Genomic DNA, 19,897 nt, shown 5'->3' on the forward strand with positions numbered 1-19,897 from the left:
TTTAAAAATTTTTTATCCTCCCTATCTGATATACAGGAGAGGGAAAGGGGAGAGGCTATCCTGCAGTCAAGTCTCCATTCCCTTGGACTGTCAGGAGATAAAAGTCAACCCACTCAGGATGAATTTGAACCGGCCCCACAATAGACATAAGGTTGCTAAGGTGACACCTCAACTCCCTCATTAATAACAGTCTCTCCTTGTTTTAAACATTTTTCTTGCTGAATTTTGTAAAAACAAGAATGTTATATCAAATTTAAGCAAAAAAAGTCTGTTAATAATATACTAAGGTTCTACGTCATTTCTTTACTGGAAAGGAAGGTACATATTTCAAGGTTTAATGATAAATCTAATCATTATTTTTTTTTAAATAGATTTAATTTGTAGTTTTAATATATTATCTGGAGGAGAAGCAGTATTTGAAACATGTGAGTCAAGAAAAAAAGATAAAACTACTTTCGCATATGCTGAAGTGAAAGTAGTTGGAGGAATTTGTTAAAATTGATAATGGGCCAATTTCACACTAACCCCCAAAATCCCTTAAATAAAAGAGGACAAGATGTTTTCAAAATAAAGGTGTGCCAAAAAAATAAATATGTTTTCATATTTACAAAAAAAGTAGGAAAAATTTGATAAAATTAAAATGGAACCAATTAGATAACAACCCGCCCATCATTGGAAATTTATTCAAAATCAGATTTACGATTCTATCGATTAGACCCAAACAAAAATTTGACTATGGACAAAAATGGAACTAATGTTGTTCATAGTTGTCTAAAATATTTAAATGTGAGTAATAATTTTTGATTCAAAGAACATTTTTTTCCATTTCCTACATGAATATAATGCTTCAACTGTGAGGAACCAAAATTAATTAAACTCCTGTTTTTTCTTGCAAATTATAAATAAAATGAGTACACTAATCAGATATATGTTTATTTTAAAGATAAAAAACAAAATATATATAGTAGAAGGTTAATAAAACTATTTTGATAAGTTTGCTCAAGTAACAATTTTAAAAAGATCAAACTTTAAAAAAAAAAACAAAGCATTACAAAACTGGTGATTATAATTAGATAGTTAAAGTTATGTCTATTTATGAGGAGAGTTGTTTGTTGAATTTGGAGGTTAGAACTGAAATTATTAATTACAAGTTAATGCAAAACTACAAAATGTTTTTTAAATATAATAATTTTCTGTATTTCCAAAACCATCACACTACTTTTTGCAATATACTCATTAGAATCTTTATTCATAAAAATTCTATTTTTTATTTTTAAAAATGTAGTCAATCAAATAGGAATGATAAACTCCTATAGTATTTTATTGTTTTTTCTTTTAATTTTTGGTTGAAAAATAGATCATAATTTTTTTTATTCCAAGTGTTAACCACTTTGTAATAAAATATAAAATTTTAAATTTTTCAAAATTAAACTTTCTGAGTAATAAAATTTAATTTTAAAAGAAGACTTTGTGAGTTGATGATGTATAACAAATTAAGATCATGAAATATCGATAAATCAACAAATAAATTGATCACTTACTCATTGATTTATTAATGGCTGATTGATTAATTCACCCCCCCAATCTTTCATAATAATTGATGAAAGATAGTTAAATTAATTATTAGATTGTTATTTAAATTTATAATTACTATTAAAGGAGGTGCTTTTTACCATGTTAATAAAAGTCTACTTAGTAAAGTTACGAGTATTAACTATGAGTTGGTTAACTCGTAAATAAGTTTTGTTTGTTACAAGTTGTCAATTTGGTTTTACTATAATTTCTATTTTTTATGGTATTCCTGTGCTGGATTACAAAAATTTTGCTTTGTTTTTGTAGTGAGTACTTGATCTCAATTTAAGCAGATTATTTGATAAATCAGATCTTTTTTATCTCACATTTCTGTTCTATTTTTTACATTAATTATTAGATTATAATTTTTTTAAAATTTATTTACTTGTTGTAATCAGCATGTATTAAACTATCTATGATAATTGGTTTTATTGGAGAGTTGCTTATTGAATATGGAGGTTATAACTGAAATTATTAATTACAAGGTAAAATAAAAGTACAAAATGCCTTCTAAAATATATTAATTTTCTATATTTCCACAATCATTAGCCTACCATTTGTAGTATACTCATTAGAATATTTTTAGTAATAGAAATGTATGTACTTGCATGATAATATATTTTTCTATTTTGTGTTTGTGTCATAGAAGTAAGTTTACATCCTTGGAAATATCAACACACAGATTCTTTTTTTGTTATTTATCAAACAATAATTGTGAAGATACATTACAATAAAATAAGTTAACGTAAACATTTATACTCTCATAAATTTACAATTAAATTCGGTATTTGCAAACAAGCATAATGAATGAAATTATTGAAAAAAAAAATCCCTCTTTAATTTATTAAATCACAGAAGTTCTATATTTTATATTCTCAATAAATAAATACAATATATTCTACTCAAAAGATTTAATGTTTCCTTTCAAACATTTCTCTTCAATTCCAAAACCAAATGACAATTACTTATACTACTTTTATATTTTGTATTGTCTATAGTCATACTATTAATAAAGCCATCCTGGAGTAAGCTAAAATAAAAATTTCAAGTTTTAAATCAATATTTTATGACGTGAAAAATCAGAATAAAACTTGGACGGGGATAAGGTATATTGTCAATTACATCTACGGGGAAGTGTTATGCTCATGTATATTTTATAACGTCATCTTAAAAAAACAAAAAGAAGTTAAATAAAAGTTTTTAAATATAGTTTAAATAAAATTTGCTGAAAGCCCTCAGTTATAAAATTCATTAAAACTTTAAAGGAAGTATGCTGTGTAAATTAGAGCTCTCCTATTTTGTTGCAGCAAATTTTAATTTTCTGGCATCACCAGTCATAGAAATAAAATGTTACGTATTTAAGGTTTCATTTTATTTAACTGAAATAAATTCACTTAACATACAAATCAGGTATTTTTACATTTTTTTTTTCACATATATTTTTTCACACACAAGCTTATAGCTAAACACACTCTTTCAGGGAGGCCTTAGACTGCACAGCATTGGCAGGAGAACAGGGAGCCAGGATACATGAAACAAACTACATTTAAATTAAACACCAAGGAAAAATATTTGATGGGATCTTTATCATTTTTCGGTAGTTAGGGAGAGAAACTGAGCAAGGCAGGGGCTGTTCCTCCAATCACAGACGAGGTTGGGGTCTGGCTTCAAAGACCGGGCGACTGAAAGGGTTCTTCTGGCCATGTAGTAGCACGATGGTTCCTCCCTACAGACAGACTCTGCCTCCTCGAGAAAGGCAGTGTCACATTCCCTTGGTGAAGCTGCTCTTAGAACGGCACCCTGAAGACAAATTGTTTTATTGAGTACGAAAGTAAGCATACTTTTTTAATGATTTACATATGTATTTCAAATTAAATAATATATTGTAGAATATTTTGTATATATGGAAAAATAAGATTGATGAATAGTACTTTGACAGGATTATGCTAGTACTAAGCTTTGGACTGTGCGTCCAATGAAAGCCATTTTAAAAATTGTTAGAATGTTAATTAGAGTACTTTCCGAAGTGATTGATTTTGGGTTTTTAAGTGATACAAATAAAGAATGGAGTTGGCCCAAAAGGCACAGAGTAGGGCTGGAATGCCGAAATAATAATTAATGACTCTTTATTTAATGCATAGTGTTTTCAATGGTCCTTAAATTTGAATTTTTAGATGTATTGATTAATTTATTTATATAAGAAATTGTTTTTTTTTTTTTTAAATCAATGTGTCCTTTATATATTTCGAATTTTTTCCAAAAATGACAAAAAAAAAGTTAAAAAACGTATTAATAGTAAGCTTTATATATACTGAAGAATAATATAAAATTAAAATAATAGCTCAATATATTGAGCAAAATATTAATATTGATATATTGTAATATCAATTAATAATTAAAGTTAAAAATTCTATCTTTCTTTTTTAAGTTTTAGCATAGTATAGTTTCCTTATTAAAGGTTATCAATATTTTGGTAAATTGAATTTAAAAAAACAAAAATCTATAGAATCTTAATTAATAGATTGTATAAAATTATTATTGGACAAAGTAACAAAACAATATTTTATACAGCTTTTAATGAATATTGTTTTTTTAAATAAAAAAAATACCAAAAAAAAATTATTAAGATGCAATGTAAAGTTCGTTGATTATAACTATGTTAATTGTAAAACTCTTGATTGTAAATATTTTCATTTTTAGAACTTGATAATGAGCAGAAGAGCCCGAAAGGTTGTTCGAAGGCTATAAAAAGTAATGAAGTAGATAAAGGGTATAAAATAAAGTCCTGAAAAGAAATATAAAGTTATAAATAAAGTTTTTTAAAAATACTATTTCTTTAAAATTTGTTTTCAATGCACCAATAATATAAATTACTTACACAGAGATAGCACATATGATGCAAGTTACAAAGTGGGAGGAAAACTTCGGCACGGTCTCCTGACATGCTAGCCACTTGCTTACACCTCAGTTCTACTCCTTGAAGAACCGGACATTCTATATCAAAAAGAAATGAATAAACATTTTGATAATCAATTACATGAATTACATCATAAAGGTAAATATTCTTTCTATTTACCCTCACTATTACTATTATTAATTGATTGTGTCATTAATTTTTCATTTTTATTAATTTAGTGATATGAATTTATTAAATAAAAAATGAATAAAAACAATCAGAATTTAATTTTATAGGTGATTGGTAACACAATTGTTGATGAATTTCTGTTTTATTTCATAGCTCCATATTATATAAAGTGACAAAATTCCCTCATTAGCTTGTGCTTTAACTTTAAATTACGACAGCTACTTCTGTTATATAAGAAGCTACTCAGTTAGACAGATTCCATTTTTTTTTTCTTCAATGCCAATAACATTTTCATGCATTCTTTGAATTCAAATCAGTATTATCAGTGTATTTAAGAACAAAACAAAAATTAATTAGATTTTAAACTCCCTTAGATGAACATTTAATATAGCTTTGTTTGGACATTAAAGCCCCTTTTAATATGATAATCTTTTCTTCAAAGTTCATATTTATTAGCAAAAGAAAAGCTAAGTTGCCATGAACAAAGCCTCATAACAGGCTCTAATCTGATTTTCTTGTACAACTAATTAAATTACCAAATAGATTAAAGGGACTGTCCTTTTTAAGGCCATATCTGCTAGTGAGGTTATTATTTCATTTTATTATATAATACTTTGTAAGAAAACAGAGCTTAATCTTTTTTCATTCAGACCCATCTTTACGGTACCAAAATCCTTTTTAATATTTTACCCAATTTAGTTGTTTACTTCATTTCAACAGCACTTCCCCTGACTTGAAAAGCTTGGTTGAACAAGATCATAATGATTAGCTCGTTAATAAAATTTATCTACAGTTTGATACTTTAAATCCTCTTCTCGACAAACAGTAAATTAATGTAAAATAAAATTTTTATTTTTTCCTCTTTATTTTGATAAAGAAAATGGAATATCTCCATTTCAATAGATAACATAGAAAGGTTGCCTCAAATTGCTAATTTTGGTTTTCATTTTTAAAATTTGCATTCAATTTTTGTACTAGATCATTTTTATGGGCACTAAATAACACAAACAATATACTTTTTAAACTAAAAAACAGTAAAAAAAATATTTTAAAAACGTTGTGAATTGGCATTTCTCAATCTTGACAGATTTCCATAGATCTCTATTAACATTAAATTAATTTTTATTTTTCACATTCAAATAAGATTTTTTTGTCACAACAGTGAAACCACCTGTTAGACAAGGGTTAAAACTGTTGATTATTGGTCAAATGTTGATTCCCAAGACATTTAGATGATTTAAATAATCAACAAAATTACAAAGTGACCACTTGAGCAGCTGTACATGAATAATGTTATCACAGTTATTTATTAAAAACAAGCTGAGGTTATCGATAGTAAAAGTCCTATCTGCCTATGATAGAATACAAATGCTACTTATTATTAACAATTAATATTTTTTGGCACTAATTTAAAATTATATCTAACAATTTGAATAGCTAATTAAAATTAACAGCTTACATCTATAGTATAGTCACTAGGGACTAGAAAGGGTTCTAATTTTTAGTGGAAAGTTTTGAAATATTTGTTTTTAAGTTTTTTGTTTATTAGTTTTCATACCGATTATGAATTCCAACTTTACGACCTCCACTTTTTCATGATAATATAAAAACAGAAAAGAGACAAAAAAAGTAATTTTTTTTTGTATGTGTGTTTTTCCCTTTAGCATGATAACTGTGATTTTTTTTATCATACTATACATAACATTAACCTTTATTAAATTAAGCAATCATAAATTCATAACATTTTTCTGGTTAATTTTTTTTTTGGGATATCGATTAGAAAACATTCCTAGTCTTATTAGACTCTGTTGAATGCAATCAAATGAGGATCAGAAAAGCTTCTCAGTGGAAAGTTTTAGGGAAATTCTAAACATTTTTCTCCTTTATGTTTTTTAAAGTGCTAACTGAGCATTTCAACTATCTGATTTTGAAATTTTCGAATGTATAAAAAAAAAAAATTCAATTGTCTTCAGGCTATCTTTGGAGTGTGTCAAAATTAAATAACACTTTTATTTTATATAAATTCAAGATCTGTTAGTTGAAAAAAATTTCACATCTTGAATTTTTGATTCTTGTATCAAATAAAAGTTAAATACTTTTCCCCTCTTCTTTAGTAATAACTTGAAAATTATGTTATATTGAAAGAAATTATAATTTAATTATTATTTTATGACAAATTAAAGAAGAGTGAATTCCCTACAATTTTAGTTTCTAATGACTTTTGCCTCGGTTTCTTTTTTTTTTAAGAAAATGCCCATACAATTAGGAGATGGAATGCAGTTTGAATCTAAAACAAAATTTAACATTTATTTATCAAATGAGAACTAGAAACACATCTTGGTGGAATGCTTTTCGACTTTCTGATGATAATTTTTCCAAATGCATAAAAAAAATTAAATATTTTTTCTAGGACAGCCATGGAATATATTTAAATTGCTTCCGGATTATTTTTGGAATTTGTGAAAAAAAAAAATACAACTTTTATTTTTGTCAGACATGGATCTATTAAAGCAAAGCAGTGATATCTCAACTTGAGTAAGTGGTTATTTGGGGAAAAACAAAAATTTATCAATTACTGTAAGTAATATGATTGTTTTTATTTAGAACATTAGAAATTTTTACTAAAAAGTAGTTCCTTAGTATCAAAATAATAAATGTAAAGCATCTTGACTGTCTGTTCTTGTTCTATTATTTATAAAATCTGATTATCAAGAAACTATTTGAAATAGCATATTAAATACTTATTCTATTTATTTTTATCTTTAGCCAAACAAAATGATTTTAATGTACTTAAAGAGACAAGGTTTAACCATAACTTTAAAAATTACAATTACATCACAATTCAATTTAATCCTGAGTAAATGACTAATGTTTTTACAAACAAATTCATAAATTTGTAGCAAACTACTAAGAGCCATCGCTAATCACTCTAAAACAATAAGTTACCTCTTCCATGTAAGTTGCCGATTTCTGCTACTTCGTTTCGAATTTCTGGGATGTCCTTTTTCTCCATCTTACCAGATACTGCCTCTGATTTATCTTTTATTATTTTTGGTTTGAATTCTTGGTCTATAAACAATAAAATATGGTTAATTGAACAAAAAATTTCCCATGTTTATTTACTATGATTCTTCATATGGCTGATTTCTCTGATTTTAATTTAATTTTAGGTTTGAAATAATGAAGTGTATATACAACACAGATTTAATCATAATACATTTTAGTTATACAATTATAAACATGTTTAAATTTTATTATTTTAGTTGGAAGAAGATAGTTGACCGTATGAAGTAGATTGGAGGAAGACAGTCCGGGTGGTGGTCAATAAAGATTTCAAAATAGTAATAAAAAACTATTTATTGTTAACCAAGGTTTCATCCCACTTTGTAGGGCTTCGTGAGGGCTGATAAGAATGATCTTCTGATGCTAACTGATGTTCAGTGGGGCGAAATGTTGGTTAACAATAAATAGTTTTTGTTACTATTTTGAAACCTTTATTTACCGCCACCCGGGCTATCTTCCTCCAATTTATTATTTTAGGATCAGCTCAACTTGAATCTGTTCATTGTAACAAAAATAAATCTTTTAATTTTTTTTTGTTTCTACAGAGGTTGCAGTTCGAAAAAAATGTGATTTACAATTATTTATGTATTTGTTTAATAATTGATATTAATGGATATAATTACCTTGTTTGGGCATAACCATTCCATTGCCAGAAGGATTGTTGGCACGTTGTGCAGCAATACTAGCTTTAAACTCACCCAGAGCCCTTCTCATTTTCTCCAAGCTGTAAGCAGCAGCAAGCTGTGCCATCACTTTATCCTTCACTTCTTGTATTTCTTTGGTGTCTGTAGTTCCCTCATGAGCACCAGTATATTTGATTGCTTGGTCAACTATTAAGTCCTCCATTGCTCGCATCTTGTTGTCCACATCATCGGGTCGTTTCTTTTGGTTCTCCATATTCATTTGATCTTTCTCCTTATCGAAGTATCCATACTTTTCTAAATATTTCCGCGCCAACCATTCGTTGTTTATTTCTGAGTCAGCTGATTTTTTTCTTCGGTCTATCCCAAAGTAGTCTGACCAGTTAATGGATTTCTTTTTCACATCTAGTGGCTTTAGAGAACTGTTGTCACCAGTCTGTTCTTTTTGACCTGGAGTTTGTGTCGTGTTGGGGACTTGTGTTGTAGTTGTCATTTCAGTGCGATTACTGCCCTTTTGAGGGGAAGAAAATATGTTATTCAATTCGGCAGCTACTTTCGGATCTGTTTGTTGTTTTTCTGGCGTATTTTTCTTATGCCTGTGTGAGACAGTAACGCTGGTGGAAACGAGAGTCGGTGATCGTTTAGTTATCGGATATCTTTTTTGAGGGCCCCGATACGGGTATCTTTCGTCAAATAGGGTTTCATGGTATCGTTTATGGTGTGCTTCCATTCTGGGATCACGTTTCGTCCAAGACATAGGAGCATTAAAAAAATCGTACCCCGTATCGTAGTTCCCATATTGCTGCCTCTTTTTTTCCTCCTTCCGAGCGAGATATTCTAATATATCCTCAACATCCGCTTCAGTAATGTCCTCTGGATCCTCTTCGTTTTTATATTTCTCCCAAATATTGTTGAGGACATTGATGTAGTCATCATCGCCTAACTGGTCTTCGGGTTGCCTGTTCAAGCCGCCGAAATTCCTTACCAGTGCGTGAGCATTTTGAAGTCTTGATTTTTCGGACATTCGTTCCCTGAAAGGAGACGGTATAAGTAGTGGACCATCGTCGTCTTGTTGATTTTCTTCATAGATCCTCTGCAAAGCATCAGAAGAATCACCACGCTCTCGGAAGATGGATCGCTTTGGGGATGGAATGTTGTACTTATCATCTAAGAAGAATCCCGCAATAGGTTTGGAAGTATCATAGGAGGCTCCCAAAGCGGATGCTGGAATCGGAAGGGCTTCGAACAGCCCGGGCGTTCCTGGGGCCGTCTTCTGGTATCCGTATCCTATATCTTCAGGCTGTCCCTCACCTGTTCATAGAGAATGGGCATAATCAAAAAAACAACATATCTAGCAAAGTTAAATTAAAACTGTAGTAATTATTTGGTATACACGGAGGATGAACTACAACTAATACATACTGTACATCATGTTGGGCCTGTTGAAGTAGAGGGGTTCCTGTGGACTGAGGTCTCTCTGCCTCTTCTGCACAGCATGTAGCGCTGATCGGAGGGAATCGTCTGCTGCAGCGCTGGCTGCCAATAGGCAGGTCGTCGCCAATAGAGCCCACATTCTGGACAAAAACATTTTGCAACATTTTACATGGGCTCAACCCAACCATACAATATAGAAATATATTATTTATCTAAAACTTAATAAAACACTTGATTCAATATCTAATATGAGTAAGATTAATTAAAAAGTATTTTTTGCAACGTTAAAACATATTTTAACTCTTATTGGTTATGATGTTTTAGCGTTATTATTTATGAATTGGTTTTTTTTTCTGATAAAAATGACTAATTATCCAAATCAAATTTTTTTTTCAAATTTAATGAATATATAACTGCCTTAATCTATATTTGAGAATGGGAGAAACCTGTCCAGGAACGTCATATTTTATTTAGAACGATTGGTTCAAAAAGAAAACAACTGAAGAGTAGAAAAATTCTTTTTACCAAGTCATAATTAATACATGGTATGTTAATGATATAGTGAATTAAATGATATAGTGAACGTTTTTGCTTAACAATATTTTTGTTTACTTTTGTCAAAATTTAGTGGAATAAAATTTTATTTTAACTTATTTATGAATATATGACACGTTATTTAATTAAGATAGGATTTATCCTGTCGGGTATATAGGGATATCTAAAGGTACAAATATATAAAATATATCTTTATACATTACTATATTTAAGTATGAAGAATTATGAAAGGTATATTATTATAACCAGGGAGGGGTCTAGAAAAAGATTTTGGAGGGGAGGGTATTGAAAAATAAAATAAATTCTTTACAAGGCTCTTTATTTGATTTAACTACAAAATATTTTGGTCAATAATATATATAAGGCCAATGAGACAGGAATTAAAATGTTTTACTTAGAATTAACTCCATTTCTATTAAGAAGAAACTGCTTACAAAAATTGTCCATCTTCAAGTGGGAACTGAACCCAAAAATTTTTATTTAGTAATTTAATATGTGGGACATAATTTAAAATGATTAAAATAATGTAATTAAACAGATAGGAATAGGTAATTTTTTTTAAGTTTAATTTAGTAATTTAATATGTGGGACATAATTTAAAATTATTAAAATAATGTAATTAAACAGATAGGAATAGGTAATTTTTTTTAAGTTTAATTTAGTAATTTAATATGTGGGACATAATTTAAAATTATTAAAATAATGTAATTAAACAGATAGGAATAGGTAATTTTTTTTAAGTTACATTATGTATTCATACATAGTTATTATTTACAATAAACAAATTGGAAAGAAAACAATTAATAGTTTACGTAAATAAAATAAATAATAATAAAACTACAATTTAAAATTTCATGTTCAAATATTATATGGTATTTTCAATAAAGAAAAATGGTTTAAATAACATACAAATTCCCCGAATATTCGTTAGGGAATTTATAAAAAAGCATGAAAAATGTCAGTTACCACGTTCTACGACCACTCGCCTGAGTTCATAAAAACAGAATGGTATTATTCCTTATAAAGTTTTCAATTTAATTTATTTAAAAAAAAAAATCTGTACCGCTGTATCCCATAGAGGATCAGTGGTGCAGTACTGTTACTAGACTAACAGTTGTGCAAGGAGGTAATTTGTCGCGCTCGACCCCAAGACTTTTACCCAGTTAATCCTAATCAGTCGCTTCTCTCTAGGTCGTAGGTGGTTTCGGTAAATTTGCAAAAAAAATCAGTATTGTAAGAATAACATTTTTGTTAGAAATTATTTATTTTATATATGTATGAGATTCAAATAATTATTTATTTAGAAAAGGCAGTGATATATAACTGGAGATGTCAATTACTCTGTTACGAATACTTAACTAATAAGCACTCCTGCACTCAGCGCTTTGAAAAACGGTATAACTATTTAATAGTTAATGTAATGTCGTATGAGGTTAGGCGTCATCGTTCACAATACAAGTAAAGTCTCTGACAATCACATGTATACGCCTTGACAGTGAACTATCGTACACTTTCAGTTATAGTGGAAAAGAGGTTAGGCCACTACCATGGTATAACTACTTGATATTTACAATCATGACAGCATCAACTATCACGACAGTTTTATTGTCGGACTGGGTCTGGCGTGATCGTTAATAGTATAAGTAATGCTAGAGATTTTCCCCTAATTAAGGGTGACCTCTTCATGAGGCTGGGTGGACCACAGAGGGCTCCCGAACGCAAAGGTTTGACTCATGGCTACAGTAACAGAATAAATAATTATCTATCGCAGCCGGATTCGAACCCAAGTCCCTGGAGTTAGTAACACAGTACCTCACCACTGAGCCACACAGCTCCCTAAATTAATAAATATATATATATATATATATATAGGTCATTTAAAAATTGATTAGTTTATTTATTTATATGGGATGAACCCAATTACATATATAAAAAAAAGTACAAATTATTTAGAATCTTTTCCTAGGCAATAATCTTAAAGTAATTAAAGCCTCATTCAATATACTATAGATAAATTAGCTTAGCCAGGTTTTAGTGACTATAAAAGCACTAATTAAAGATAAAACAAAACCTTAGAACTGGTTTAATCTAAGGACTTTATTAGATTGCGTGTCAATTTGACCACGAGGCCGTAACGATCCAATTTATTAAAGAGACCGCCGGAATAAATGACTGCGAAATTGCCTTTGAACTCGAGGGCTTCAGTTCATGACGCAACTCCTCGGCCTTATTGGAATTCCTATTTTATTGCACTTGGGTTATTCATCATCCAGACCCTCTGCAAGAACTTGTTTTAATAATCGAAATTCAATATTCGATGGAATGTTTGAGGTTTTGTAATAATAGGAGGCTAATATGTTCACCAGATTAGGTGACCAACATGCAAAAATAGTTCTTAAACAGACTCTCAAAAAACAAAACTTCTTTTACATAGCGTTAAAGCTACTTCAAAGTGACAATATCTTTTTTTTTGGAAAGCTTCAAAGGAACAAAAACAACAAGCTGGCTCGAATGGAAACATTTATTTGGTTAATCTAATATTAGAAAACTTAAACAAAAGAGTTAGAATAAAAGAATGAATAAAATAAAAAAAAAAGGCCTTTTAGATAAAATATAATTAGCTAAATAAATCGTGAAAGCAAAAAGAAATAAATTTACAAAATCAAGAGATATATAAAATAAATACTGGTCGACGGTCCGGAAGAGTTGGTCCACTCCGATAGGTCAAAGGAAGATAATTTGCTGCCGAGATGTGTAGGTCGCCGCTCTATAACTATAAACACCCCTGGAACTCTTTAACTGGTCCAAAGTTGGTGGGCCTATGTCTGTACTGGCTCATCAACAGTCGAAATGTACAAAAGCAAAGATGGTCACACTGACACTTTTTGAGGGCAGATAGGGTCTGGTTGTTGTGATGAACAGTTCATATTTCAAAGGCCAGAAACGCAGAAAAAGTCTGATTCCGGACTGTAATGTCAATTAACACATTCAAAATGTCCAATAAATAATACCAACTGAACCCAGAGAGGGCTGGTTAGAAACTATCATGGCCAATAATTAGCACCAACTGATGTAAAAAAACGAAGATGGTCGACCTGTTGCTAGGCCGCGCCTTACAACGGTTATCAACCCTTAGCAACTTTTTCTCTTACATAATTGTAACACACGAATATAAACATATGTTTTTCTTCTCAAATAACTAAATTCTAATTAAATTAATCTAAATAAAAATAAATGTAACTAAATTAAACATTAATACTAACTAAATAATATTTACAAATTATTCGTAAAGCAATTATAAAATATGGTGTGAACACATAGTGTAACAGAAAAAGTGTAAATCGGGGTAATGGTTCATCGAACGAGGTGATCTGTTGCTCAATGTGTGCCAAGTTCAAGGTGAAGTAACTATTAGTGTAAGGTATTAATTAACAACATTTATCAATTAATTAGGGAGAGAAAAAATGAACAGGTTATTTGTTAAAATGTCTAACAACAGGCATTCCCACTTTCAAGGGGTCATCTGTTACGGTTGCCATGTTGAAATAAAAACACTGGCTAGATCTGCGTAGACAAGAGGTGCTATGGTTGTCATGGTGAAAACACGACACGAGCGATTTTTTTTTTCAGTCGAGTGGGTTTTGATTTTGTGAAGGTGACAGTTTGATTTTGGAACACGTTACGATTGTTCAATGTGAAGTGGTAATAGTTTAAAGGCCCTCTGTCTTTACTGTTTGATCCGAAATATCAATGTAAATTTAGTTGATAAGGTTAATCATTTAAGTTAAAGTTAAGTCATCCTATAAGTTTTCATTGTTTTATTAATTGATACGAATTCTATTTCTTTCCTTTTCATTCTGTGTATATTTCTTCTTATCATTAAACTTTTGTACATATAGTTCTTCTGTTCTTCCTTAAGCATGTACACTGCTTTTAACTTGTTAATTTACCTTTTTTTTTTTTTTTGTTATGTTCACTTAATATTACGATAATTCAACAGGTGGGAGGTAGCACCTGTAGATTTTCTGTTATCTGCAAGTAAAGATATTCGCCAGTGGTCATAATTTGATAATTATTTATATAAGGGTGTATTTCAGTTATATTGTGAGCATATTGTTTCGGGGTTTTCGTTATTTCCAAGAAACAATAACGTGGCGCCTAAGGAGCAATTTATTCTTAATTGTTTTGTTCCCCCCCCTTTTTTAATTATATTTATTTTTCTTTAACTAAAGATAAATCAAAATTTGCGGTTATACATCCTTAAAGATCGTCTGGGAATATGATTAGGCAATAAGAAATATGGAAAGTGAATATTGAGTTAGAACGGGAAAAAGAATATAATTCGTTAGAATGAAATGTAAATCACTAGGATGGTTCTGAATCATACTTGGCCTTCAAAATGTTCTGGAAGTAGTGATGCAACAAGTAGGAAAATAAGGTCAAAGTAGCGATGGTTAGGCAGGTCCGAGGATTTATATAAAAGCGAATGGTCGAATCTTTGTTCACCATTAACTTTTCAACAACTGGACCTATTTACGAGCTTATTTTTTTAAAAGTCCTCTGCCGTCATGGGAAGTTTAAAGCTACTAAAATCCTCGAATTATCAGGCAGAGAAAAAGTTATGAACACAATTAAACGGTTTTGGTTTGTAGCTTAGAAAGTATAGGTTTTTTTCATGGCTATTGTACACCAATCGATTTGTCTCTTTCCGAAGAATAACATCATTACCATATTAACATTACCATCGCTACTTTGATGGTTAGGCAGGTTCGAGGATCCAGGAGCCCGATTATTTTTTGTGAATGCATTATTATATTAACTGAATAAGTAATATTTTTTCCTTATTCTTCGGAAAGAGACAAATCGATTGGTGTACAATAGCTATGAAAAAAACCTATACTTTCTAAGCTACAAACCAAAACCGTTTAATTGTGTTCATAACTTTTTCTCTGCCTAATAATTCGTGGATTTTAGTAGCTTTAAACTTCCCATGACGGCAGAGGACTTTTAAAAAAATAAGCTCTTAAATAGGTCCAGTAGTTGAAAAGTTAATGGTGAACAAAGATTCGACCATTCGCTTTTATATAAATCCTGCGTGGAGTCCCAGGAACCAGTGGACAGCAAGGAGAAGTTGGGTCCCTCTGTCGCAAATGCGGCAGAGAGTCTGAAACACCAGCTCATGTGCTGGGAAAATGCCCCAACAACTCCCTCCTTATAACATGCCGGCAACAGAGGGTCAAAGAAGAATTGATGAAGTTCCTTGAAAGAAAAGACTTCACCTGCATCGAGGAGGTCTATTGTGTTGACACCGACGGATCCGTAAGATATCCCGATATAGTCGCGTTTACAAAAATCGGAACACGGCTCTGGTCTTGGATCTGACGGTAAGATTTGAAAGTAATGACCTCGAACAGAAAGGTGGTAAAAAGGAAATATATGAAAAATGCGTCCCTTTCCTAAAAGAAAAATTCCGCGAGACCAACGGGGAGAGAGTTCACCGTGTGAGGCCTCTGGTTTAGATCTCGCGGAACAATATCAGATAGAACAAGGAGCTTCTTAGAAGGCCTAGGTGTTAGCATTGGGGATATTGCGATCTTAGCAGAAAATATTATTTTGGACTCCCTGGGGATCATACACCATCACCTGCATGGAATTACCTCGGAGATTATTCATTGTTTTATTTTAGTATGTGGATCTGTCGATTTGTGTGCTGTAACTTATTTATTTATTAAATTATTTTATTTTATTAGTATTATTATTATTTTTATTTATTTATTTATTTTTTTTTTAAACTTATTTATCCATTCAAGTGTTTCTTGTAACCGGCTTTTTATTATATTTTCCTTTGAATCTATGTGTTAGTCTTGTTCTCGTAAAATATATTTATTTCTTTGTTTTTAAACTGATCGGGTAAACTGATCTACTGCTGTGACTACTATTAATGGTCTGATCTCACATTGCCGTTTAATAGTGAATTTGTTTAGAGGGTCACTGAGGAGAATCTAGGAGGGTGAATTCCAGAGAGCGAATTTATTGATCGGGTGAATTAAAAATTGTGAAATTGAAGGAACAGAAAGGGGAAAGAAAAAAAAAGAAATGAATTGGAATATTTGAATTGAAATATTTGTATTTGGTGTATAGACCGAAATTGATTGTAAAAGGAAACTGTAGGGGAAAAAAATGTTTTCTTTATATCTTCTTATACCATGTAATTATATGTAATTTATATATGTCCGATTACGGATTGATTAGTATGCTGTGTGATATAGCAACCTGATGTATTTGGGCAGCATAAATGAATAAAGAATTTCTCACTCTCTAGACTAGGGAAAAATTATTTTTTTCAAATCACATTGCCCATAGTAATTTTTAAATAATTATATAATTTTTTAGTCACATCGATCGCAAAACTTAACATTTCATCAAAAGGGAGCTTTAATACAAAATTATTTCAATAGACTTGCAGATAAAATATCACAATTTTATACCGGTTATTTATTTAATTATTTACATATCAGCGAAATTTAAGGACCCGCTGTTGTAAACCATAGTAGCGTTCCGGAGTTTTGTCCAGGCCACACAAACTTCAGCAAACTAAGTTAAAAGTTTAAGCAAACAGGGTCACGTTTGGCACGTTAGTCCCCAAGTTAGTGTCAACACGAAATGGGTTAGGGCACAATCACAACCTCATCAACATTTGGCTCAACTAATGAGATCTCTTTTTGATGGCTTCACTAACGACTAACTCCTGTATTGATATTTTACAAAATGTGACAATTTTATTTTCCTTTTTTAATAGAAGTACATTAACAAAGATATAAATACATAAAGTTTATTTGTGTTATATTATATATGTTATAAAATTTGATTTATTTAAATATTCCGGTATAGTTGATACATTTTAATTATTATTCTCTATAATCACTTCAATACAAATTTTATTCTGAGATTTCTACTAATTGATGAAAATTTAGGGTAGTCCACAAGGAATTGATATTTTTATTGATCTTTATTGATATTTTTTTATTATAATTGAAAAACATAATCTCTAATTAAAGAAAAAAGGCTAATAAACATTTAAAAAATTCCTAGTTGAATCATACCATGACAAATTGTTAGAGCTGAGGCTTTAGAGAGTGAATTCACGAATTCATCAAGATATTTCAAAAACTATAAATAAATCAAAATATGTTGTTTAAAAAAAGCCCCTGCTACAATCAAATACCATTAAAATTATTCTGTTTATCTTCTTCTTCTTTCTGATCCTCCTTAAGTGCCTTCCAGCGTGGAGGAGCCTCTAACCACTTGGTCCACACATCTCGGTCCATGGAAAACTTCTTCATTTGAGCTAGCGTTTTTCCTCTTCTTTCTTTACCTCCCTCTTTTCCAGAATATAATAGCATATCTGGTAGTAAATACTATTTTCTTTATTTATCCTATTGGACACTTCTTGGTCTATTTTGCTGAATTTATTGAAAATTGTTCCAAGGTAGGTATAGAAATCCACTGTTTCCAATATTCTCCATCATTGCAAACTATTTGAACATTGCCCACGTCCACTTCATCTCCTGCAACAGTCAGAACCTTGCCCTTGCGGCTGTTACTCATTCCTTTGCGGGCGAGTTCCTCTTGCCATTCAATAATGGCCTGTTGCAATTTTTCCTTAGTGTCTGACACCAGCATGATATCGTCTACATATAGAAACGCCTGTACTTGTACCACCCTCATGTTATACGTACCGACTACAGTCCAAACCGTTCTTCTCCTGCATATTTTGTGGATTTCATCCATAAAGACAATAAATAATAATGAACCTCTTACTAGCTGTTTATTTTCAAGGTAAAATAAACCAATGCGAAAAAGGCACGTTTTGATTTATTTAAGAGAATAAAATAAATAAAATGGGTAATAATAAATGAATAAATCACTTTTAGGAATTAGATGGCCTTTAAAAGTTAAAAAAAAAATTATATGCGTAATTTACCACATTTTCTCAATTACTAATTATAGTTGTAATGGTTAATCTATTTTGATTAATTAAATGTTTAAATTAATTTATATTCATATTTTCTGATATCCTGTTTCAGACTGGTATCATTATTCAATAAAAATAAACTACACCCCATGAACACCCCAGCACTCTAGATATTGAAAATACAATTAACTAGTTAAATAAATATTATTGAATTCGATGGGTTGTTGGTCAGTAAACTCTCTCAATAGTTTCAAGAGCTCTTGAAAACAGAAATACATCAATACCGAACACCCCGTTCCGATCTTATTCCAATATATATATATATATATATATATTATTTAAAAGTATAATGTATAGTGCTGCATTATATAACGTAAATTAATGTTATCTGGTGTTATACATTTTATTCGCTCAACTCACCTATATAATAAGTCTGTTCATATATATATCCCATTTTTTCCTACTCCCCTTAACTATATAGCCCACCTTGGGTATATTGTTTGTTATTTGTTCATATAAATGATCTTTAATCACCATTTTTGTCAAATTACTACACTTGATTATTTAATTTATGTATTATACAGCTGACTATATTTGTACGGGTTTTGCCCAATAAACAAATAAATAAATTATTATTAAATATTTGTGTTTAAATAATAAAATTGAATTTAATGAAGTTGATGTAAAATTAATATTCTTGACATTAACCATTGAATGAAAAAGTCTGTACACAAAGTTTTCCTTTAATATTATGTGTCTAATTCATTGGTTCAATGTATCTCGAAATAAATTAATTATATACAAAATTATAAAGTGATTATAATTGTTACCCTGGCATTCATTTACATAATGAATATTATTTTTTAATTATAAAAATGGTTCCTAATTCTTAATATTAATGTAACAGTAGATGTTTACATTGCCTTTCCTGCAAGAGCAAACTTTAATCAAGAAAGCAACTCTAATTAATAAAGTGGAAGATGGTCTCTTTTGTTCCCTCTTGGGGCTTCAGCAATTCTGTGATAGTGTTGTAACCACTCTCCTAAGAGCTTCTTGATTCCAAGTAGAGAAACAATGTAATTAAATATTATTTAATTCAATATTGTTTCTATAATATATTATTATTAATTATTTTCTTTAACCGCTTTATTATTTTACTTAATTTTTTTGATTGTTTAAGTTAATCTTCACTTTTTATGTGACTCTTTTATCCTTACATTGGCTGTACCTTCTTTGTATCTTTGCATTGTAGCCCTGATGAAGGCCTACAACGTAGGTTGAAACGTCGGCAGAAAATAAATAAATAGTTGGTACATTTTTTCTTCCTTCTTGACCGCAGCTCCGACTATCTCCTTAAAATTAACTTAAGTCAATCATCTATATTTGCATTATAAATTATGTATTATATATTCTTTATAACCCAAGCTTCTACCCCGGAAAGATTCAATTTATATCATGATAATATTTTTTTATATTGATAGATTTATTTATTGATAGATATTACAATCTGCCACACAGTTGTGGGCAATAGGTAATATTGATGAATGATCTCATACATACTAAAATAAAAAA

At 30.1% G+C, this 19,897-nt stretch overlaps 1 protein-coding gene across 1 annotated transcript in view; it reads right to left on the reverse strand.

The window, feature by feature from the left end:
- Window positions 1-2,076: 2,076 nt before the first annotated feature.
- Window positions 2,077-19,897, reverse strand: part of LOC106685454 (uncharacterized) — a 76,126-nt gene continuing 58,305 nt past the window's right edge. The window contains exons 2-6 of the mRNA XM_014428133.3: window positions 9,784-9,935; window positions 8,344-9,672; window positions 7,604-7,726; window positions 4,451-4,566; window positions 2,077-3,372 (exon numbers count right to left, since the gene is read on the reverse strand). Of these exons, the coding sequence (XP_014283619.3) occupies window positions 3,160-3,372; window positions 4,451-4,566; window positions 7,604-7,726; window positions 8,344-9,672; window positions 9,784-9,935 (1,933 nt within the window). The 3' untranslated portion in view covers window positions 2,077-3,159. The remainder of the gene's footprint in view (window positions 3,373-4,450; window positions 4,567-7,603; window positions 7,727-8,343; window positions 9,673-9,783; window positions 9,936-19,897) is intronic.

The sequence above is a fragment of the Halyomorpha halys genome, unplaced genomic scaffold (genome assembly GCF_000696795.3).
Source record: "Halyomorpha halys isolate HHAL.00 unplaced genomic scaffold, Hhal_1.1 Scaffold694.1, whole genome shotgun sequence".
Lineage (NCBI taxonomy): Eukaryota > Metazoa > Arthropoda > Insecta > Hemiptera > Pentatomidae > Halyomorpha > Halyomorpha halys.